Source organism: Schistocerca americana, chromosome 3 (genome assembly GCF_021461395.2).
Source record: "Schistocerca americana isolate TAMUIC-IGC-003095 chromosome 3, iqSchAmer2.1, whole genome shotgun sequence".
Classification (NCBI taxonomy): Eukaryota; Metazoa; Arthropoda; class Insecta; order Orthoptera; family Acrididae; genus Schistocerca; species Schistocerca americana.
The window spans coordinates 293579955-293604954 of NC_060121.1; the positions used below are offsets into that span (position 1 = coordinate 293579955).

General features: G+C 45.2%; 1 protein-coding gene across 1 annotated transcript in view; it reads right to left on the reverse strand.

The window, feature by feature from the left end:
• The window catches only part of LOC124606032 (tyrosine decarboxylase-like), a 105385-nt gene that overhangs the window by 77984 nt on the left and 2401 nt on the right, over positions 1-25000 (reverse strand). The window contains exon 2 of the mRNA XM_047137996.1: positions 21680-22219. Within this exon, the coding sequence (XP_046993952.1) occupies positions 21680-22219 (540 nt within the window). The remainder of the gene's footprint in view (positions 1-21679; positions 22220-25000) is intronic.

A 25000-nucleotide genomic window follows, 5' to 3' on the forward strand; every position in this document is an offset into this window, starting at 1 on the left:
GACATCTTACTGTTTTATAACATGTTCAGGAAGGTTGGTTACTAATTACTTTTTATGTCCTTGAAATAAGTTTTCGTTGCGACCTATCAAATTAAGTATTTTATTAGTTTGTATTTCGGGGAAACTGTAATAGTGATAGAAAATTACATACCTAAATGTTTCACATGCGTGACCCGAAACTAATGTCCCTGCACTGAAATTATATAACACCGGCGTTAACAGCCTCATCCAGGCTGGGAAGCTTACAAAATGGCGAATTGTAGATTAAATCTAACTGGATGGCTTGAATATAGATAACTTGCAAGGCGATTTGAGAAACTATCAGGATACAACGCTGCATAAAAACCAAATCTGCTTGCGTGTCCCCTCTGGGAGCCTGTATGAGACGATAAGACGAGTGCGACAAACATTTCGTTACGTAACTGCCCTTAGCACAGCTAAGGCTTGGTAACATGGTTGCAAATATTTGATAACCCTGTGACACTTCATTTACTTACGCAAGAAGTCCTGAATTGTTCTGCTGAATTCACTTGGCGTTCCCTTTCCACTTCGATGACTTCTGCTATATACTCCTCATGTAAGATGAGTCACTGAGACAGAAAATATAATTTTTGGACTCCAGGAATCCCGTACCTCACATAAGTAACGACTGTTCTGCTATTTAAGTTGCGTTATGAGGCTCAGCGACCAGAATTATGATGAGAGCAACCAGCACCTAGCAGAGTCCAATTGGTCAGTTCAAGTCTTCCTTCGGCGGTGGTGAGGCGAGGACACCTTGCTTACGTATCACCTATTGTGCTGCTTGCGACTGAACGCTCGTTTATTTACTTGTGCGTAATGGCTTGTCTTCATGTCCAAATTCATCGATCATCATATGTTTTCCTATCGCTAAATCAGGATTAAATTAACTTCTGCATTGGATCATGAACTACCAAAAGAGTACGAAGAAGAAGAGTTTATACAGGACGAAATGTGTCTCCCATTGCAAGACGTTCTGGGAATTCATTTTTCGATCCTCAGTACCACTGTGTATATCAAGATGGCGAATGAAGAGATTTGCGCCAACGTTGCTCTGCACCATTCTAACGGTCTTATGTTGCGATAATCTGACGGCCATATAGAGCCTGTTGTGGTTGATCCACTTTGAGCGTTTTCGAACTCCCATTTTTGGTGCTGTTGGACGTTGTGGCAGCCGCCTTCACACCTTACAGCAACGTCTCCAGTCACGTTGCTGAAACATGGGAAAAATTTGAAACCTACCATGTCCTCAATGGTGTCCATCAGATAAAAATTGAAATGAGGAAACACATGCCTTTTCAATTGGTTGTTGCCAGCTGCAGGACAGTCGCCATGTCAGATGGACAGCTGTGCACTTGTTCATGTTGTGGCCATGAAGATCATGTCTATCCTGAATGTCTCTGATGTAGACTGGTTCAGATGCCAATTGAACGTCGCTCTCCCTGTGGTGCTGACTGTGTTATCTCTGTCTTACATGCCCGCAATGGGCCTGCCTGCTGTGCCCCCTCTGAATCGCTCGGCAATGGCATAGACGCCTCTCAATGAGACGATGGACGTTTCGCCTGTTATCCTACACTGCAGACGCAAGTCGACTGTTCCAATTCCATGCTTGTTAATCTTGGATCTGTACTAATGGCTGCTTTTCTGTTGTGTGGCCGCATGTTGGAAGACAGCCGTCCGCCATCCGACACAGAACAACGTGTTAGGAAGTAACGGTTGCCAAGGAAACGGAAGAGGCAGTGCCCTACCCCTTCTGATGACTGCCTCCATTGAATGTGTGCACAGAATGACGACCTACCTAATGATGATGCACTGTCCTCCGACGTCCTGGAACTGGAAGGCACATCATCTCTCCCCGTCTTCATCACCAGTCAGCATCCACCTATGGACACCAATCTTCCCCCCCGCTGCATCTGATGCGGTGGCCCCCTTCCGTTGTCGGATGTTACTTGTGGATACACCTTTGATAGTGTTGCACTGAACTGCTGTGTGAGACATCCATCTCCTGGGCGAACGACGTTGATGCTAAGGATGGATGTTCTGGAGGTGTACACAGCTATGGAGCCCCCTTGTTGGGGTCAGCTCCCTCACATTGATGTCCCCTTCCATGAGGACGTAATGAGGAGCTCTCCACGCCTCACGTTGACCACCCTACTAGCAATGACAGCGTTTCAGACTTACAGCATAGCCATGCTCAATGTCAATATCATTCTCACACACCATAAACTGACATTACTCCATGAAATGCTGTATGATGCAGACTTTGACGTTGCCCTCCTTCAGGAGGTGCATGTTCCAAACTTCTGCGCTCCCCATGGTTTATGGCACATATCTCCCATGCTTCCCCTACTGGAAGTGGGGTAGCGATCCTCTTACATGATGGTATCCTCGCCGATATACTTGGCTATCTCCCTGATGCCATAGTTATGACTCCCATGTTTAATGGTATCAAGATCGTCAACATCTATGCACTATCTGGTTCGGACCGAACTGCAAACGTTCTTCTTTCTTCTCCAAGATGGTCACGCCTCTCTTACTGGGTTGGCCGGATGTCTAAATCATGGGAGGCGACTTCACTTCCACCCACACGTCCAAAGACCAACTGCTGCATAACTCTCTTTGTGTTGTTATGGCTGGAATTAACCAGCCCTTCAACCTTGTGGATTCTTGGGAGCATGTTCATGATGATCGTCTGTGGTTTACGCAACTAGTTGTTATTCCAGTCACCTCGATTGTGTTGATATCTCCTGTAATATTGCTGATGGTGTGCAGGCTGCCGAAGTCTGGTCTGTTGCGTTCTCTGACCGTGGTGCCTATATCTGCGGAATCAATCTTTGCTGCCAGTGGGTGTGGCGTGGTCAGGAAACATGGAAACTGAAAAGATCCATCTTACTTCACCTGACTGCCAGCAACTCATCGACACCACGTTGACAGCTTGTCGTCGACGCTGTGATGCAATTTAGTTTGCCCTGTCATCATGAGTTCTCTGTGCAAAGCGTTCCGTCTGCAATGTCTTGATTGGTTATGGAAGGAATGTCACGGCATGGCGGAGACGAATCCAGGATTCTGCAGGAATGTACTATGGCACCATATTCACCAGTGTGTCAGGTGATGGTGAATCATGCCAAGACATGGCTCATCGCCTCTCTCGACGCCACTTTGCAGGAACTATGGTCAGGGCATACGTTTGTGTTAGCACAGGAGTGTCTGTCCGTATATCACGCAATAGCGGAATGGCGGCACCATCAGAGGACTTTGATTAATGTTCTTATGATAGATGATGGGCGACTCTTAGACTCTCAACGTGATACCCTATGTGATCAGAAGTATCCGGACAGCCCCCAAAACATACGATTTTCATATTAGGTGCATTGTGCTGCCACCTACTGGCAGCTACTCCATACCAGGAACTTCAGTAGTCATTAGACATCATGAGAGAGCAGAATGGGGCGCTCCGTGCAACTCGTGGACTCCTAACGTGGTCACATGACTGGGTGTCACTTGTGTCATACGTCTGTACGCGAGATTTCCATACTCATAAACATTCCTATATCCACTTTTTTCGATGTGATAGTAAAGTGGAAACGCGAAGGGACAAGTACAGCACAAAAGTGTACAGGCCGACCTCATCTATTGACTGACAGAGACCACCGACAGTTGAAGAGGATCGTAATGTGAAATAGGCAGACATCTATCTAGACCATCACACAGGTATTCCAAACTGCATCAGGATCCACTGCAAATACTATGACAGGCGAGAGGTGAGAAAACTTTGATTTCATGGTTGAGCGGCTGCTCATAAGCCACACATCACGCTAGTAAATGCCAAAGGACGCCTCGCTTGGTGTCAGGAGCGTAAACACTGGACATTTGAACAGTGGAAAAACGTTGTGTGGAGTGACGAATCACGGTACAGAATGTGGCGATCCGATGGCAGGGTGTGGGTATGACGAACGCCCGGTGAACGTCATCTGCCAACGTGTTTAGTACCTACAGTAGACTTCAGAGGCGGTGGTGTTAGGGTGTGGTCGTGTTTTTAATGGAGGGGGCTTGCACCCTTTGTTGTTTTGCGTAGCACTATCACGGCACAGGTCTACATTGATGTTTTAAGCACCTTCTTGCTTCCCACTGTTGAAGAGCAATTCGGTGATGGCGATTGCATCTTTCAACACGATCGATCATAATGCACGGTCTGTGGTAGAGTGGTTACATGACAATAACATTCCTGTGATGGACTGGTCTGCACAGAGTCCTGACTTGATTCCTATAGAACAACTTTGGGATGTTTTGGAACGCCGACTTCGTTCCAGGCCTCACCGACCGACATCGATACCTCTCCTCAGTGCATCACCTCGTGAAGAATGGGCTGCCATTCCCCAAGAAACCTTCCAGCACCTGATTGAACGTATGTCTGTGAGAGTGGAAGCTGTAATCAAGCCTAAGGGTGGGCTAACACCATAATGAATTCCAGCATTACTGATGGAGGGCGCCACGAACTTGTTAAGTCTTTTTCAGCCAGGTGTTCGGATACTTTTGATCACATAGTGTGTAGAGTCTGTCCTACAAAAGCATTATTTTACGATGTGCTCTGACAATGTTACTGTCCTGGACAACATTATGGCCGTCTGCCGACTCTCCTTTGGCTTTGTTTCTGGGGATACTATGATGAATCTGCTTGCCAACGTCAGAGAGGATGATTTCCATGATGCTATCCAGGCGGGTTCCACAAGAAAGTCGCCTGACCCTGACGGCCTCCCACTACAATTTAATCGGACATTTCGTCCCCTACTGGCGCGGGTGTGGGCGGAAATCTGTCGGGATCATATGTTACCTATCATGCACATCGCAGACAGTTTCTGTAATATCTCTCAGCTTCACCTTCGGTACTGCCAACCCGCAATGCATCTATACTTTGCGGCTTATCGTCAGCTCGATACTTGCGTTCAGGCTGGTTTCTGCTGTATCCGGATCAGCCTTCAGAGGGCGTCCTGGTAGCCAGTCAGAGGGCGCAGAATATAGCAACAGGGGTCGCTCTAGACATGCAACTCTTGCTGCATCAGCCGCGACTTCGGTGGGCAATAGGGCAAGTGTAACATTCCATGGCGCGAATAATTCTGCCCATGTGTAACTGGCTAGAGCCAGTTCCATCTTTGGGAGCCAGCAACTGATGTACTATCACTGTTTGGACACTGTCTCGGAACGGACGTCACCTTCACCACCTGGATGGCTGTGATCCTGCGACTTGTGCTCCAAGCCTTGGTGTTCTGCGCCATGTACAAGTCGTACTGCTCATGAGATAGAATTTTAGTACTTACTTTGTTTTGAAGACAGGCTTTCCATTGGTAAAGGGAACGAAATCTACGCTCGCAAGTTTCCATTTTTGCTTTTGACGATATTTTCCATCATATTACTAAGAAGAATTTTGGGAGAACGTTTATTTTCTTTTGTTGCACTGCATCAGGAATAGCAGACTGTTTATGTTCGAAATTTACTTGCTCAAATAAACAAAGTTTAACTACATCTATCAGTGCTGTTGTGGAAATATTTTGAGTGGGGAATTCTTCAGTTTCCTCGAGGGTCTTCTCATTTCCCTCCACAAGCCTCGGACTACTTCATGGATTTGCGGTTGCCACCCTTGACGTTGCTCAACAGCGACGCGAAGGTCTTTACGTGGCTGTTGGCTGCACAGCTTAAACAGACGGCTTGGTACATGGTTTCCACTGATCAAACATCTTTGGGAGGTGCCCATAATATCTGCAGTGCCCTCTATCGTTATTAAGAAATAATCATTCTTGCTCACGCTCGCTGTGTGCCTGAACTCTTGGCCGCTCTTGGCTTCAGCCAGGCGCTCGAGTGGGTCGATCACGAATGCCTGGAAGGGGTGCTCCGCAATACGGGATACTCTGATACTGCCGTTGACGTCTCCATACGCCTCCTTCATGGAGCAATGTCCTGTGTACTCAACCATGGCCATCTCACTTCTCCCATCTTGATGTATCAATCAGTGCATTTGTGGCCTCCATCAACGCATGTCTCTCAGTGGCCACGCATTCAGCTGTGCTGCTTATGTGAACGATCTTGTCCTAATATTTCGTAGCATTGCTGAGCTCAGAGAGTCACTGACGTGACTTACCACCTACGGTGAAGCTTCTGGTAGCTACCTTAACGTCCGCAAATCGAGTGCTATGGCTACTGGGGCTTCCTGTGGACAGAGCTGCTCCACTGTGTGTACTGCTAATATCTGATGCTTATGACTAGGTTTCACAAGGGATCTGTGGCGCACAATTGCCCTCAAATACCGGCGCCTACTGTCCCTACTGTGCTCCTGGGTCACTGTTTACAAGCCCTCCATCTGTTTCTGTGGACATAGTATGTAAATGTATATTTGACGTCATATACCCCCACACGACTCAAATACTTTCTATTCCACCGAACATGGCATTGGGCCCAAATGTTTACCACCGCTTGCTGTTCAAGATACGGTATGAACCCTCACCCTCCCACAGTTACAGGGGCGTTTCAGGCCTGTATCAAATCCCTGATAGAGCGCTATTCCTTTACGGCAGTTCTCAAATGATGCTGTGGCGCCGTTGTCTCATGTGCCTTGCGAGCTTGTTGTTGGTGGCCCTTGCACCTCGCACTCTCTCAGCTTTTATCCAACTTTCGGCTGTCCCGCTGCCCTTTTTTTACTTCTGCTATTTTTTCCTCAAACTGAGCTATATCCATACTGTGATATTGGCAACACGCTTGATATCTACTAAGGCGATCTACGGCTTTCGTCAGCAAAATATGTCACTAAATGTGGTTGAGGCAAAGTATCCCCAAGTCGACCACCATGCCGTCTGGCGATCGGTGTGCAATCCTTAGCTTGCCAGTAACGTCCAGTCAGTGGGAAGCAAGTATGTGAGTCACTACATTACGGGATTCACCTTGCAGATACCCCAATGGGTGTCACCTGTGATGTTCTGGACATGAACGAGCATTGCCTGGTGTGCAGATCGGCGCTAGGTGTATGGTTCGTGGTGCGAAAGATGCTAGCCTTAATTACCAGTATGACTCCTCATTAGATACCTCCTCACCTGCCCCTCTTTCTGGGTTCAGGACACTTCTCACAAGTGAAGATAAACTCTGTGAAGTGGATTTGTGGACAGGCAGTTCACTACTTGTTTGCCAATGGCGAGAAAAAGTCTTTTATTTTTTGCACTTCCTTAATGAACAACATTGGGCAGTTGGCCACAATGCCAAATACAAACAATTTTTCTCCAGTTGCCTTTGCATTGTCTTTCTTAATCAACCTTGGAACTGGGCTGTTACTGCAATGAGGAGTTTATCCACACGTTTTCCACTCTTAGTACTGGCTGTTCTCTGGTCGTTGGAATGCATCAACAGTCCCACCGAGTGTGGCCACTTGTCACTCCCTCCTCCTTAGGACGTCGGTTCCCTGCTGTGAACGGTGACATTAAAATAAAAAAATAAAATTAAACATAAGAATAAAAATCTGTGATGTGCTGTCTACCTCTACTCCATGTTCCCTATGCTTTCCTTGGTACCTGGAAAAGGGAACAGGACATGGTGCCCAGTCTTTGGCTTGTGACACCGGCCCACTTTGCCCCCAACCCTCCATTTGGGCGCTAGGAAAGTTCTTTTGGCATAAGAAAAGTGCTTCCATGCATGTCTTATGATGCAAGCGTGGTGTGAGTCCTTGTTTCTGGTCATGGTGTAGACCAGTGTGTGCTAGTCTCCTATTTCCTGTTTTATTTAATGGAGCTGCAAATAGCTCGAAAAAATTCTTTAACAAAATCTGATGGAATCCTTTACACAATAAGTCTTCACACATGCTCGACTCAGTAAGTTGAATTAACAGTTGTTGGTAGTGGGATGAAGTTCGTTCTGGGACACTATCAAATTAATAAGCAAATTAATTAAATTGCAACAGCTGACTGATTTGTGAACTTAAAGTGTTGTACTGCTGAGCGGTTTTTCTTGTAACCCCCACCACTCCTCGCCCCAGGGATGCCTTAACATCTTGTTCTGCTAAGTGGTTTCCACCACACCTCATTGTCTCCATAAACCTATTATTATGCTAATTGATTTATGACCCCATTGGGTTGATTTATGAGCCCATGGGGATAATCCGACCTTCTGAGAAACCTACCACCCCTGTCTCTCTCCCTCTTCCTCCCACACCCATCTGGGAAAAAGGGGCATGTTTTCTGTCAGTTCCTCCCAAGTTCAGTTCCAAACTGCTTTTCTCCACAATGGGAAATCCCCTAGTACTTGTCTCTCACCCCCCACTTCTCCCTCCTGTCCACCGTCTGGAAATTGGCTGGAAAAAGACTCAGTCTGTGCTGAGCTGCTGGAGGGGAAGGATCTCATGACATAAAATGGGCAGTAAATTCGAGCAATATGTTATTTTTTTAAACATTAATTAAATTAATCAATTAAATTGGTGGGAAATACTGAGTTGTGATTCTCTTTATTTTGGCGGGAAGAATAGTTCACTCCTATCACATCACAATTGCGATACCAAAAATGGCGGGAAATAGTCCATTTGCACTACCCTATGAAACTGTTTAATCGTTTACAGGAGTCAAATAGATTGCTCAAAATACTCACCACCACCTCACAACGATGCTTATTCGTAACAAAACATAGTTTGAACCTTTGGAAATCACATGCAGTCATTTTGCACATTATGTAATTAAATTTCCACTGCAAATAGATCGTAGCGCCAAATATAGCTCAGGTTCTGTATGCGCCAACGTTTGGGAACACATGCACGCTCTTCCACAACAATGTTTCCATTAAACACATCCAGTGAAGAAAATCTTATGATTGCACAAAATCGCTGTCTGGAAGCGTGTGCTGTTTGCTGAATGCTGGGGAGCCATGGCCGCATTGGTCAGAGAGGCACACACATGCACTGGCTATGCTGGCAGTTGCGTGCATGTCCCCAGCTGTACCACACGCTCAGTAGACTGGTAGCCTGACAGACTGTCCCTACGACAGCCAAGAAGTCAACTGATCAATTTACGTGGGGCGAATAATCGTCCAGTGCAAACACTCGCCGTACTGAATCTTCTCACGCGACACACGCATCCACTTCTGTCGCCACTCAACCAGCATACTGGTTAATTCACTGTTCAGCTATTCAGAGGGTGCTGTCACTGGGACTTGTCTGCACACCTGCAGGCTAGACCTGACAGTTTGGAGCACTGTCTGTAACTAATAACTAATTAGTGTATGATGTGGCTTCTGGTCAAGCAAGCCTCGTGACCACACCTGCAGTGGAAGTCACGCCAGGGGTGGAATTATAGTTAGAACTATGCATCTAAGCCAAGCTTGTCTCGCTGTGTGCACACTGCGAGACAAACAGGTGTGGCTTACGCATATAGTTGTAACTGCATTTCCACCTCTGACATGACTCAACCCAGTTCAAGAAATCCACTTTACCCAATCAGAGACAGCTTGAAATGTAGATTCCTCCCTTTTATACGAATTACTTTCGATGAGAGAAGAAATCGGAGCATGTTCGTGTTTTCACATCGTTAAAGTATCGTTACTTCTTGTGAAAATCCTTTACAACTGTATGACATAGGCTACATTTCCTCAAAGTATTCTCCCATCAGTTAAAAAAATCTGTTCTTATCACCTTAATATCTGTTATGTCCTGCATCACAAAACTAGAGTATTAAACTCATTTTTGGCTTATGAGAGAGTACTAAGAGCATGTTTTACCACTCTCAGATTAATACTGCGTATCACTTTATAAATTCGGTTATATAGCTGATTTTATTACGATGAACGTCTCTCCTTGTGTCTGTGGGATATTAAAATTTCATTAAAAGATCTCGTCACAACGTAAAAACGTCTGATTACCACTCCAACTCGAGAATCATATCCATGGTACTCTTGCCCTCTCCTCCACCCACCTGGCAGTACACCACTGTTATCAGATTGTTTGAATAACTAATTAAACTGACCATGAGAGTCCATTTTCATGGTGAGTATTTTTTTCATGAAGTAATGTTACATTTGGTGATAACCTTTACCGATGCTTCTGTGACAACTTCTGTGGGGCTTCCCACAGGTTAGGTTGTTACTTCCTCCAATACCAAAATGAGTAACCGTCGTCAAATAGCTGAAGATATTCGATGCTAATCACATTCTGTTTGTCAGTTGTCTTGTCAAGCTCAAATGTGTGTGAATTCCTAAGGGACCAAACTGCTGAGGTCGTCGGTCCCTAGACTTACACACTACTTAAACTAACTTATGCTACGAACAACACACACACCCATGCCCAAAGGAGGACTCGAACCTTTGGTGGGAGGGACCATGCACTCCGTGACATGGCGCCTCTAACTGCGCAGACGCTCTGCGTGGCTGTCTTGTCAAACCAGTGGAAGTAAGTCACTTAGCATTTCCGTGTTGCTCTTGAACTGATCCTGCTAAGACCCACTGGTCTGTAGGGGTAGTAGGATAGGATGTTTCACTCTCTTCTCCAGCTCCCACGCCCCCCCTCCCCCCACTCCCATCCCTGCCATCGCCTCTCGCCTGTGTGCAAACAACATCCACCCCTGCCACCTCCAAAGGTGGATGAACCTGCAGGCATTGGTTTCCTTTAGCATACAGCCCTGTAAAAGCATTCGTATCAGCTCCTGCCGAATTAGTGGGCAGGTGCTTCAAGATCTCAAATGGGAATTCCTGGAGCGAATGTGATATTCTTTTCAAGGAACACTATTGAGAATTGACATTTGAAGCTGGCTGCAGAAGAATTCTACTGCCTACAACGTAAATTTTGCGTAGGGACCACGAAGATAAGGTATGAGAAATAAGTGCTCATATGGAGGCACATAGATAGTCCTTTTAATCATTTTCTCCCACGCTCTGTTTTTGAGTGGAACAAGAACATAAATGACTAGTAGTGGTAAGGGTACCCTCCACCATGCACAGTACGATGGCTTGTAAGATATGTAAATTTAATCTACCTTTTAAGATGTCAGTTCATCTGTACATAGGCACACAAATGTCACAGAAGAATGTTGTCTCTTATTTATCGAGAGAACGAAGGACATAGTTCCTGCTGCTGATCGTCTCTCAGTAAAACTATACACCCAAGTTGCTCCTGCTGGTCTAACAGTGTGCTGCAGCAGTGGTCAGGGGGTTTGGTCGACTAGAAGTCGCACCTTAGCCTTTAATGACCACTTGGTAACAAAGTATACTTCGATCTGTTGGCTCTAGCATACACTGGTAGGGACAAGTCTCAGTGGTAGAGCCCTGTGGGTGGCTGAACAGCGAAGAAGCCAGTATACTAGTTGAATGGCGATGAAGCGGATGTGCGAGTTACGTGAGAAGATTCAGTATGATGAGTGTTTGAACTGGATGATTATTCTGCCCTGTAAATTGATCAGTTGACTGTTTGGCAGTAACAGTGATAGTCTCTCTTGCCTCTGAGCATCTGATGGAGTTAGAGGCGTGCACACAACTGCTGGCATGGCTGATACGTGTGCAGGCCCCTCCCCACCAGTGCGGTCATGGCTCCCCGGCAGTCAGCGGACAGTGCATGCTTCAATATTGGGAGTGTGTGTGATCAGGTCTTCTTTTTCGCCAGATATGTTTAGTGGTAACGTTGTGGTGGAGGAGGTTGCTGGTGTTCTCAGACGTTGGTGCATACAAGAGCTCAGATCTATTTAGTGCTACATTGTATTTGCAATGGAACTTTAATTAACTAATTTGCAAAATGTCTATGTGTGATTCTCAAACACTGAAAACATATTTTGCTATGAACAAGAGTCATTGTAAGGTGGTGGTAACGTTTTAAGCGATTTATTTGAATCCTGTAAATTGTTAAATAAATAATTTGACAGGGTAGTGCAAATAGGCTATTTCCTGCCACTTTTGATATCGCTTTTGTGACATCATAAGAGTGGGCTATTTATCCTGCCTGAACAAAGAGGACCACAGCTCAGCTTAATTAACGTTTAAATAAATAAACACTATATTGCTCAAATTTACCGCCCATTTCATGTCGTGAGATCCTTACTCTCGAGGAGCTGAGCACAGACTGTGTCTTTTTTCTATAAACTTTCAGATGGTGTAGGGGAGAGGGGAGGTCTGGGAGATTTCCCAGGTTACGGAAATGTGATTCAAAATTGCACTGGGGAGGGGTTGATAAAAAAGTGTCCCCTTTCCCTGAGGATGGGAGAGGAGAAGGGGGAGGGAGAGAGGTGGAGAGGTGGGAGGTTTCTCAGAATGACAGATTGGCGTCATAACTCAACTCCAGGAGGTCATACGAGCATAACAGTAGGTTAAGGAGGAGGGGTGAATGGTGGGGGAAACCACTTAGCAGAACAACAGGTTAAGGTACCCCTGGCTTGAGGAGGAGTTGTGGTTACATGAAGAGCCACTTAGCAAAACAATAGGTTAAGAGCCTGAATCAATCAGCTATCACAATTTAATTTACTTTCATATCAATTAGATGCCAAAGGTGTTCCAAAACGAACTTTGTACCACTACTGTGTTTGCTTTGTGTGTACATAGCTTCTTCTCTATACAAACATCTCTGAAGAACTTTGAAGCGACTGTCAAGGACATGAACCCGAGTTTTGTTCGTCACATAGGACCCATATGTCAGGGGATAGTTATGAAGTGAATATAGTTCCTCAAGGCTAAATCTGTGTAATGGCAAACAGACACTCCTGTAGACGTTTACTGACACTGGCTTTATAGCAACTTCCTTCCACTCTGAGTAGCTTCAAAAATGGGACATTTTCTGGTTCAAATCTAATTCCATACAATAGGTATCACTTTCTACCAGCGTTAAGTTCTCCTCAAAATGTTGACCTGAAATGTGCATTATTCCTAAGTTGTTACAGAGCATTCACTGCAAGTTATTCACAAAGTTTGTCATATACCTTAACACTAAGAAATTAAACAATGATAGTAAAACCCATTACACTACAGTTACTCAATGTGGCTTGATGAAAACATACGAATTCCTCACGAAAAACTGCATGAAATATCGCTTCTAAAAGGAAATGGAACTAGATATAAAGCATTAATAATAACATTAAACAACGTAGAGATGTATTCCATTGGATCACAAACTATAAAATTAATTTTGAGCCATACTCAGATAGATATAGCATATTAGTGTAATACAATACTCATAAATTAAAAACTTTTTTTTGCCTCCGTTTCTATCTAGCGTGAAATGCAAATCACAGAATTTTTTATGGAGCATCGTTGAGCAGCAGTACAGCATTTTACACTTTTCAGAGACATGAGCGGTAGCTGACGCCTTCGACACAATGCGAGAGAGCGCAGCACCGCCGTGGCAGCCACTGATTGTTGCCAGCATGTTGGCCGTACACCGGCATGCAAAATGTTATTGGACGGAGCTGTTATTACCGGCGTGTCACAATGTATCATACATTGTAGCTCTGATACCGTTATGCTCAGGAGTTCAGCGTTAAGACGAAAAGCGCTATGGAAATATAGGCAACTAGCGGTTTCGATTGTGAGGCGTTGCATTAAAATGAGGCGCTGTTTACAGCTAGTAGACGTACCACAACAACTCGACTCGAAGACAAGACTTTCTCCAGGAACTGCCGCAGACTACACTGTTGCCAGACTGTGTAGACAGCTGGACTTAGAAAAATATCTTCGTGACCATGTTATTTGTCCCACGTCACGATCAGTGTTGACTTACAAGTAACCCCTGAATACGAGGTAGCAAGTTCAGTCTTTAGTATGGCTCACTTGAAAGTGTTGTGCTAACGGTTATGAAAGGAAAAATACACTACTAGCCATTAAAATTGCTACACCAAGAAGAAGTGCAGATGAGAAAAGGGTGTTCATTGGACAGATATACACTCCTGGAAATTGAAATAAGAACACCGTGAATTCATTGTCCCAGGAAGGGGAAACTTTATTGACACATTCCTGGGGTCAGATACATCACATGATCACACTGACAGAACCACAGGCACATAGTCACAGGCAACAGAGCATGCACAATGTCGGGACTAGTACAGTGTATATCCACCTTTCGCAGCAATGCAGGCTGCTATTCTCCCATGGAGACGATCGTAGAGATGCTGGATGTAGTCCTGTGGAACGGCTTGCCATGCCATTTCCACCTGGCGCCTCAGTTGGACCAGCGTTCGTGCTGGACGTGCAGACCGCGTGAGACGACGCTTCATCCAGTCCCAGACATGCTCAATGGGGGACAGATCCGGAGATCTTGCTGGCCAGGGTAGTTGACTTACACCTTCTAGAGCACGTTGGGTGGCACGGGATACATGCGGACGTGCATTGTCCTGTTGGAACAGCAAGTTCCCTTGCCGGCCTAGGAATGGTAGAACGATGGGTTCGATGACGGTTTGGATGTACCGTGCACTATTCAGTGTCCCCTCGACGATCACCAGTGGTGTACGGCCAGTGTAGGAGATCGCTCCCCACACCATGATGCCGGGTGTTGGCCCTGTGTGCCTCGGTCGTATGCAGTCCTGATTGTGGCGCTCACCTGCACGGCGCCAAACACGCATACGACCATCATTGGCACCAAGGCAGAAGCGACTCTCATCGCTGAAGACGACACGTCTCCATTCGTCCCTCCATTCACGCCTGTCGCGACACCACTGGAGGCGGGCTGCACGATGTTGGGGCGTGAGCGGAAGACGGCCTAACGGTGTGCGGGACCGTAGCCCAGCTTCATGGAGACGGTTGCGAATGGTCCTCGCCGATACCCCAGGAGCAACAGTGTCCCTAATTTGCTGGGAAGTGGCGGTGCGGTCCCCTACGGCACTGCGTAGGATCCTACGGTCTTGGCGTGCATCCGTGCGTCGCTGCGGTCCGGTCCCAAGTCGACGGGCACGTGCACCTTCCGCCGACCACTGGCAACAACATCGATGTACTGTGGAGACCTCACGCCCCACGTGTTGAGCAATTCGGCGGTACGTCCACCCGGCCTCCCGCATGCCCACTATACGCCCTCGCTCAAAGTCCGTCAACTGCACATACGGTTCACGTCCACGCTGTCGCGGCATGCTACCAGTGTTAAAGACTGCGATGGAGCTCCGTATGCCACGGCAAACTGGCTGACACTGACGGCGGCGGTGCACAAATGCTGCGCAGCTAGCGCCATTCGACGGCCAACACCGCGGTTCCTGGTGTGTCCGCTGTGCCGTGCGTGTGATCGTTGCTTGTACAGCCCTCTCGCAGTGTCCGGAGCAAGTATGGTGGGTCTGACACACCGGTGTCAATGTGTTCTTTTTTCCATTTCCAGGAGTGTATTATGCTAGAACTGACATGTGATTACATTTTCACGCAATTTGGGTGCATAGATCTTGAGAAGTCAGTACCCAGAACAACCACCTCTGGCCTTGATAACGACCTCGATACGCCTGGGCATTGAAACAAACAGAGCTTGGAAGGCGTGTACAGGTACAGCTGCCCATGCAGCTTCAACTACACGGTTCAAGAGTAGTGACTGGCGTAATGTGACGAGCCAGTTGTATGGCCACCATTGACCAGACGTTTTCAATTGGTGAGAGATCTGGAGAATGTGCTGGCCAGGGCAGCAGTCGAACATTTTCTGTTTCGAGAAAGGCCCGTACAGGACCTGCAACATGCGGTCGTGCATTATCCTGCTGAAATGTAGGGTTTCGCAGGGATCGAATGAAGGGTAGAGCCACGGGTCGTAACACATCTGAAATGTAACGTCCACTGTTGAAAATGCTGTCAATGCAAACAAGAGGTGACCGAGACGTGTAACCAATGGCACCCCATACCATCACGCCGGGTGATACGCCAGTATGACGATGACGAATTCACGCTTCCAATGTGCTTTCGCCGCGATGTCGCCAAACACGGATGCGACCACCATGATGCTGTTAACAGAATCTGGATTCATCCGAAAAAATGACGTTTTGCCATTCGTGCACCCAGGTTCGTCGTTGAGTACACCATCGTAGGCGCTCCTGTCTGTGATGCAGCGTCAAGGGTAACAGCAGCCATGATCTCCGAACTGATAGTCTATGGTACTGCAAACGTCGTCGAACTGTTCGTGCAGATGGTTGAGGTCTTGCAAACGTCCCCTCTGTTGACTCAGGGATCGAGACGTTGCTGCACGATCCGTTACAGCCATGCGGATAAGATGCCTGTCATCTCGACTGCTAGTGATACGAGGCCGTTGGGATCCAGCACGGCGTTCCGTATTACCCTCCTGAACCCACCGATTCCATATTCTGCTAACAGTCATTGGATCTCGACCAACGCGAGCAGCAATGTCGCGATACGATAAACTGCAATCGTGATAGGCTACAATCTGACCTTTATCAAAGTCGGAAACGTGATGGTACACATTACGACTCCTTACACGAGGCATCACAACAACGTATCACCAGGCAACGCCAGTCAACTGCTGTTTGTGTATGAGAATTCGTTTGGAAACTTTCCTCATGTCAGCACGTAGTAGGTGTCGCCACCGGCGCCAACCTTGTGTGAATGCTCTGAAACTTCTTCCTGTCGGTTAAATTTCGCGTCTGTATCACGTCATTTTCGTGGTGCAGCAATTTTAATGGCCAGTAGTGTATTAGCTGCTAATGATGCACCATGTGTATCAGGACGGCGACAGAAAATGAGTGTCTGGGATGTGCAGAGGTCAACTTTCTACGGGACGTATGTATTACACTCCAAAAAACTGACAGTGTCGACATTCAAGAAATGTTCAAAACAAGTCATTAACTTGCACTACGAACGCTGAATGAAAAATAGCGCGCAGTAGTGATCACACCATCAAGATCGAAGTCGAACTCCTTAGGAGTTACAAATCGTGCACGACGCTCAGATGGGTATCCGCTCTTAAAGAATTGTTATAGAATCATAATGGAGTAACGAATTGATGAGGACTGATGGAATGTGATGACATGAAACCGAATACGAAACAGTCTGTTGTGGAGATTATCGTGAAATTCGCTATCCTTTAAGGCGTAGCTGCAGATAGTGCGATAATGTATTTCATTGTTGTGTTGTTGTGGTCTTCAGTCCTGAGAATGGTTTGATGCAACTCTCCATGCTACTCTATCCTGTGCAAGCTTCATCTCCCAGTACTTACTGCAACCTACATCCTTCTGAATCTGCTTAGTGTATTCATCTCTTGGTCTCCCTCTACGATTTTTACCCTCCACGCTGCCCTCCAATGCTAAATTTGTGATCCCCTGATGCCTCAGAACATGTATTACTAACCGGTCCCTTCTTCTAGTCAAGTTGTGTCACATACTCCTCTTCTCCCCAATTCTATTCAATACCTCCTCATTAGTTATGTGATATACCCATCTAATCTTCAGCATTCTTCTGTAGCACCACATTTCGAAAGCTTCTATTCTCTTCTTTTCCAAACTACTTATCGTCCTTGTTTCACTTCCATACATGGCTACACTCCATACAAATACTTTCAGAAACAACTTCCTGACACTTAAATCTGTACTCGATGTTAACAAATTTCTCTTCTTCAGAAACGCTTTCCTTGCCATTGCCAGTCTACATTTTATATCCTCTCTACTTCGACCATCATCAGTTATTTTGCTCCCCAAATAGCAAAACTCATTTACTACATTAAGCGTCTCATTTCCTAATCTAATTCCCTCAGCATCACCAGACTTAATTCGACTACATTCCATTATCCTCGTTTTGCTTTTGTTGATGTTCATCTTATATCCTCCTTTCAAGAAATTGTCCACTCCGTTCAACTGCTCTTCCAAGTCCCTTGCTGTGTCTGACAGAATTACAATGTCATCGGCGAACCTCAAGGCTAGTTCAAATGGCTCTGAGCACTATGGGACTTAACTTCTGAGGTCATCAGTCCCCTAGAACTTAGAACTACTTGAACCTAACTAACCTAAGGACATCACACGCATCCATGCCCGATGCAGGATTCGAACCTGCGACCGTAACGGTCGCGCGGTTCCAGACTGTAGCGCCTAGAACCGCTCGGCCACTACGGCCGGCGAACCTCGAGGTTTTTATTTCTTCTCCATGGATTTTAATGCCTACTCCGGACTTTTCCTTTGTTTCCTTTACTGCTTACTCAATATACAGATTGAATAACATCGGGGAGAGGCTACAACCCTCTCTCACTTCCTTTCCAACCACTGCTTCCCTTTCGTGCCCCTCGACTCTTATAACTGCCATCTGGTTTCTGTACAAATTGTAAATAGCCTTTCGCTCCCTGTAATTTACCCCTGCCACCTTTAGAATTTGAAAGAGAGTATTCCAGTCAACATTCTCAAAAGCTTTCTCTAAGTCTACAAATGCTAGAAACGTAGGTTTGCCTTTCCTTAATCTTTCTTCTAAGGTAAGTCGTAAGGTCAGTATTGCCTCACGTGTTCCAACATTTCTACGGAATCCAAACTGATCTTCCCCGAGGTCGGCTTCTACCAGTTTTTCCATTCGTCTGTAAAGAATTAGCGTTAGTATTTTGCAGCTGTGACTTATTAAACTGATAGTTCGGTAATTTTCGCATCTGTAAACACCTGCTTTCTTTGGGATTGGAATTATTATATTCTTCTTGAAGTCTGAGGGTATTTAGCCTGTCTCATAATTCTTGCTCACCAGATGGTAGTGTTTTGTCAGGACTGGCTCTCCCAAGGTTGTCAGTAGTTCTAATGAAATGTTGTCTACTCCCAGGGCCTTGTTTCGACTCAGGTCTTTCAGTGCTCTGTCAAACTCTTCACGCAGTATCGTATCTCCCATTTCATCTTCATCTACATCCTCTTCCATTTCTATAATATTGTCCTCAAGTAAATCGCCCTTGTATAGACCCTCTATATACTCCTTCCACCTTTCTGCTTTCCCTTCTTTGCTTAGAACTGGGTTTCCATCTGAGCTCTTGATATTCATACAAGTGGCTCTCTTTTCTCCAAAGGTCTCTTTAATTTTCCTGTAGGCAGTATCTACCTTGCCCCTAGTGTGATAAGCCTCTACATCCTTACATTTGTCCTCTAGCCATCCCTGCTTAGCCATTTTGCACTTCCTGTCGATCTCATTTTTGAGACGTTTGTATTGCTTTTTGCCTGTTTCATTTACTGCATTTTTATATTTTTGCTCCTTTCATCATTCAAATTCAATATTTCGTCCGTTACCCAAGGATTTCTACTAGCCCTCGTCTTTTTACCTACTTGATCCTCTGCTGCCTTCACTACTTCATCCCTCAGAGCTACCCATTCTTCTTCTACTGTATTTCTTTCCCCCATTCCTGTCAATTGTTCCCTTATGCTCTCCCTGAAACTCTGTACAACCTCTGGTTTAGTCAGTTTATCCAGGTCCCATCTCCTTAAATTCCCACTTTTTTGCAGTTTCTTCAGTTTTAATCTACAGTTCATAACCAATAGATTGTGGTCAGAGTCCACATCTGCCCCTGGAAATGTCTTACAATTTAAAACCTGGTTCTTAAATCTCTCTCTTACCATTATATAATCTATCTGATACCTACTAGTATCTCCGGGATTCTTCCATGTATACAACCTTCTTTCATGGTTCTTGAACCAAGTGTTAGCTATGATTAAGTTATGCTTTGTGCAAAATTTTACCAGACGGCTTCGTCTTTCAATTCTTAACCCCAATTCATATTCACCTACTATGTTTCCTTCTCTCCCTTTTCCTCCTCTCGAATTCCAGTCACCCACGACTATTAAATTTTTGTCTCCCTTCACTACCTGAATAATTTCTTTCATCTCATCATACATTTCATCAATTTCTTCATCCTCTGCAGAGTTAGTTGGCATATAAACTTGTACTACTGTAGTAGGCATGGGCTTTGTGTCTATCTTGGCCACAATAACGCGTTCACTATGCTGTTTGTAGTAGCTTACCCGCACTCCTATTTTTTTATTCGTGTATTTCATAGGCACGAAAAAAAAATCCAGAGGTTTAATTTATCCAGTGGTTCAAGGTGCTAAGAACTGCAATGTCACACATCTTTTCGGGAGGGTTAATTGCTCTGAAGGAGAATGATTTTTCTACTCAGACCAGGAATCAACCAAAAGTAAGCTATTTTGACGAGCTTTCTGCCAAAACCAGTGCTCATACCACAGGTATTGTTCTCTTGCACCCATTTTCCCACTTTTGCTTGGTAAGGCGTAAATATTCCCTACTGTGCTTTCAGGATCACGTACACGAGAAAGAATAATTGGAGGCAAAGCATCTCCAACTTCTCGCAGCACAATAAATAACTTTTCAGTCAATTTACAATACAGATTAACAGTCGGCATAATTGTATACGGCTGCGTTAAGGCACTGATGTTAGTTGATCCACTGTCTTGGTACCACTAATTTCCAGGGTTCGTTTTATATGCATATTCTTTTCAAATACCGATTGGTCGGATCTGAAAACAAATTCCTTATAAAATGACGGGATTAGTTTATTTATCTCATCTACAAATTTTCGCCCCGATTCCGCAATTTGCTGTGCGTTATCCAGTTGACGGTTTGTTTTAAATTTCGTTATCTTACGTAATTCAGTTCTCTAGCACTGTTTGAAGTTATATAATTATCCACTGCTACCATTGAGATAACTGCAATCTATGTCCCACGCAATCTGATGTGCATAATGTAATGGGTCATTATCATGCACATCTGGTAATTTGTATCGAGCATCCTTGAGACAAGTGCTCCTTGTCCTCCCTTGGATATCTGTGGTTTTTCTTACTTACTACACGGTCACATTCTTGTGCACTTATTCTAAACATGTTCATAATTGTTATTTTTTATACTGAGGATGATCCTGCATGTACTTTATTATATTTAGCACCCGATACTTGGACAACGACTGCGTTTTAATATGTTTCACTGGAGACGGGATGTGTGGCTTCCTGTCTGACAAGGGTGATGGACCATATTTTTCGACACCTGTTTCAGTATCACTTTCACTTGTCAAGCAAGTATCGTCATCATTTTACTCCTCATGAAACAAGCAGTTTAATCCCTTTACTCCCAAAACCAACCAACCAACCAACTCCTCATGTACATTGTCCTCACAGTCGAACGTATACGACACTACACATTTCACTGACTCATCTTGCAGAAACGCAAATATTTCATTTGAAACTTGTTTCTCTGCGAAATTCCTTGGATTCCTTACTGACGAAATGTCAACTCCGGCAGCTGTTGTTTCAGACATAATGCATTGTTAGCACTGTCTATCATTGTCATCACTCTGATTTGTATCAACATCACTAGCAGTGTAGCACTATTGTGAGTTATTAAAAAAAATGGTTAGAGCCTACTTCGCACTCAAGGGGTTCCTTGTTAGAGTTCTTGGCGTCCAGCCGCCGGCCTGGTTTTGTGTCAAAGAGTGCACATTTCCTGTAAGGTGTACGGAGGCAAGTAAGAGAAATTATGGCTATTTGGGAGTGGAGCAGCAAACGAATGATTAATAGTGGTACAAGGTGCCCTCCACCATGCAGATTATGGTGGTTTGCGCAGTTTGTATGTAAATGTGAGACAAGGGAGTCACACAAGATGATCTTTCTCAGGTACGTTTGAGATGAGAGAAAACGTAGCTCTTGATCCCTACCGGATACTCAGACAACAATAGAAGTCTAATCAGAGGTTTTGCCTTGTGCGAGAGAGGGAAGTAACGTAACAGTGTGTAGCTCACCTCGACGAGGTTCATTAGCTGCAGGCGGCGGTCGCTGTTGACGAATGCCCTGAAGCGCTCCGCCAGCAGGCAGTGGTTACGGATGTGCTTCTGTAGGTTGTGCAGCCCGTAGCTGCGTAGGGTGAACCACAGCTTGAGGGCTCGGAAGCGGCGAGACAGTGGCACCCCCCAGTGCCGGTAGTCGATGCTTTCGTTCTGCTGCTCGTACTGCAGGTACGTCGGGTTGACGACGAGGCCCTCGATCAGCCGCAGGTAGTCGCTCGTCCAGAAGCACGTGCAGTCGTGGTTGACGAGCGCCCACTTCTCGGGGCACACGCTAATGGAATTGGCGTATTCGATCCCCAGGCTGAGGTGGCGCATCTCGGGACAAAGCAGCGCGTTGCCGCCGTACGAGGCGTCGACGTGCAACCAAATGGTTGGGTACTCTTGGCAGACGGCGCCGATTGACTTCAAGTTGTCCGAAGCAGCCGTCGCGTACGTGCCAATCGTAGCCACCACATAGAACGGCACGAATCCTTTATCCACGTCGGCTTCTATTGCCTGCTCCGTACAGAGAAAGAAAACAGAGTGATAATTATCTGAACTAGTTGCTATTAAATCAAGGGAATTGCTAGTACTTTGACCTAAAATATTCAAGGCACATCATTTGCAGTGTAGTTCTTATATCTACAGGACTGGCAAAACTAGCATGAATAATCTAGTATAACACTGATTAATTTTCTGAGTTAATTTACTGTACCATGAAAGTTATTAGATAAATGAATTTTCATATTAGAGCTTATAATTATTTTCTTTGATAAGTTCCTTCCTAACTGAAACATCACTACTTAAGGGTTGAGTCATGCGTTACATTGGCAATCTGTGTCAAGATTATGAACCCAATTTCCCTGGACCAACTGTAGTTAATTTTTAGCAGTATTTTTTTATCTATTGTTGAGCCTTGCAGTGTTGCTGTTTCTGCCAGTACTTCATTTTGCATGTGAGATTCACAATACATGATTGCTTCATTTCCTTTGCGCAATGTATGTTCTACCAGTTTCTTGAATTTACCAAGGCCATATGTCAGTGTAGTGCTTCAGGTTACGTTCTTATACAGATAGACATTACAGTTTTTTCTCTACAGTTACGTTTTTTTCCAAATAGTTCGCACTGACCAAGTTTATTGAACGTGAAATTATTGGTTTGCTTATTTATTTGCTTATGAATGAGATCAATTTTCTCACACACACACACACACACACACACACACACACACACACAGATCGAGCGAGATGGTGCAGTGGTTAGCACACTGGACTCGCATTCGGGAAGACGACGGCTAAAACCCGCGCCCGGCCACCCTGATTTAGGTTTCCCGTGATTTCCCTAAATCGCTTCAGGCAAATGCGGGGATGGTTCCTTTGAAAGGGCACAGCCGGCTTCCTTCCCAATCCTTCCCTAATCCGATGGACCGATGAACTCGCCGTTTGGTCCCCTCCCCCAAATCAACAACCAACTCCAAACACACAGGATTCTTTTCAATTTCATGTAAATGATGTAGATTTCAGCTTAGTAGCACATTTAGGTTGTCAGTTCACATTCCCAGGTTTGTATTTAAGATAACACACGCTCAGGTAAAGGCTACTCACTTACGCCACGGCCTGATCTAAAGCGACCAGGCAGACATTATGTAAGAGCGTAAACCAGTCTAATAGTTGCCTCGGTTGTGACGCATCAACTTCGACAAACATAAAAGACGATCCACAGACATTAGAGTAAAGGAGAGAAATGCAGATACATTCTTAATCAACGTGATTAAACAAGTTTGCCAACATGGGTGTGGGTATTTCCTGCAACAGAATGATGCCATCCGTCGACATTCGTGGGTATTTGGACTTGATGGAGCAGTTCAGTTTTCGCAAAGTGCCTACGTATCGCTGTGCGTTAGTTATGGCATCCTGTCTTTGAAAGTAAATGAGCAGTGGGCCATTGCAGTTCAAGAAAAAGGTCACCATGACTTTCCCGGAGCTGGCGTGCGTGTTTCGACTACGGTGCAGGACTTTCACTGGGAAGCCCTTACACGCCCCCCACACCGTCTCGATCTTCCCCCATCCGACTTCCAAATTTCTGGAGCCCCGAGGAAAGATATTCGTGGTTGGCGATTTGTTTTGGACGACGAGGTGCATGTCTGGGTACTATCACGGTTCTGAAAGCAAACACGAACATCTTTCGGTGAAGGCATTGACCGTCTTGCCTCATTGTCTCATAGTGGGACAAATATGTTAACAGCTGTCGCGATTACTTTTTAAGTAATGAACAGGTTAGTTGTTGTTTTTCCACCTGCCTCATTTTTATTTCAATTCCCCTTACAACAGTATTTTGAGGAGGTATGAGGATGTCTGACTATATGAAGAGTGAACTGTAAACTCAACTTTCAACAGTGAGCCGCGTCGAAAAACGCTAGAAGTGAATAGCTTGTCTGCAGGCTACAAACACTTATGGAAATAATATTTCGATTGTGACCGAAGATAGTTCGGAGACAGTTTCATGTGTTTTCTTCACAGCGGGTACGACAACAATGAATTTATTAAAAGAAGGTGGCACTTTCCACTTCTGCTGTATTAATTTTATCAATTCGCGACAAAAAAAGTGAAAAATACCACCATTATTACAGTATTGCAGTGCGCATCATGTTGTAAAGTGGTTTGTACAGAGAAAAGAAAAAGGGAGAGAGAGCTAGAGAGACTGATAGGGAAACGAGGAGGCAAAGGGTAGGAAAGTGGTCTGTACTTAGATAGATGGTTCAAATGGCTCTAAGCGCTATGGGATTTAACATCTGAGGTCATCAGTCCCCTATACTTAGAATTACTTAAACCTAAGTAACCTAAGGACAGCACACACATCCATGCCCGAGGCGGGATTCGAACCTGCGACCGCAGCAGCGGCGCAGTTCCGGACTGAAGCACCTAGAACGGCTCGGCCACAGCGGCCGGCTACATAGATAGATACCAGGTGGTTATAATCGAAGTACAGCTACTCGTGGAGCTGTAATTATCATATGGCAGCGAAATTTGTTAAATACGCTAATGCGTTTATGCAGATCCGACTTACGCTGAAGAAAAATTAGTTTCAGGTTTGGCCAACAGGTGACATCTGGCACTGTACAGCACCTCGTCGACGTCTCCAGTGCTCATTTTGAACAGACTGTAAGTGGTGGTTAGTAATAAAATCAACATTATGCCTTTTCGCCCCATTCCTAATCCATTACAGGTGGAAACATTTCTATGCATCTTTCTCGTATTCACAGATCCAGATTTCCACCTGTATCCAAATATTTGAACT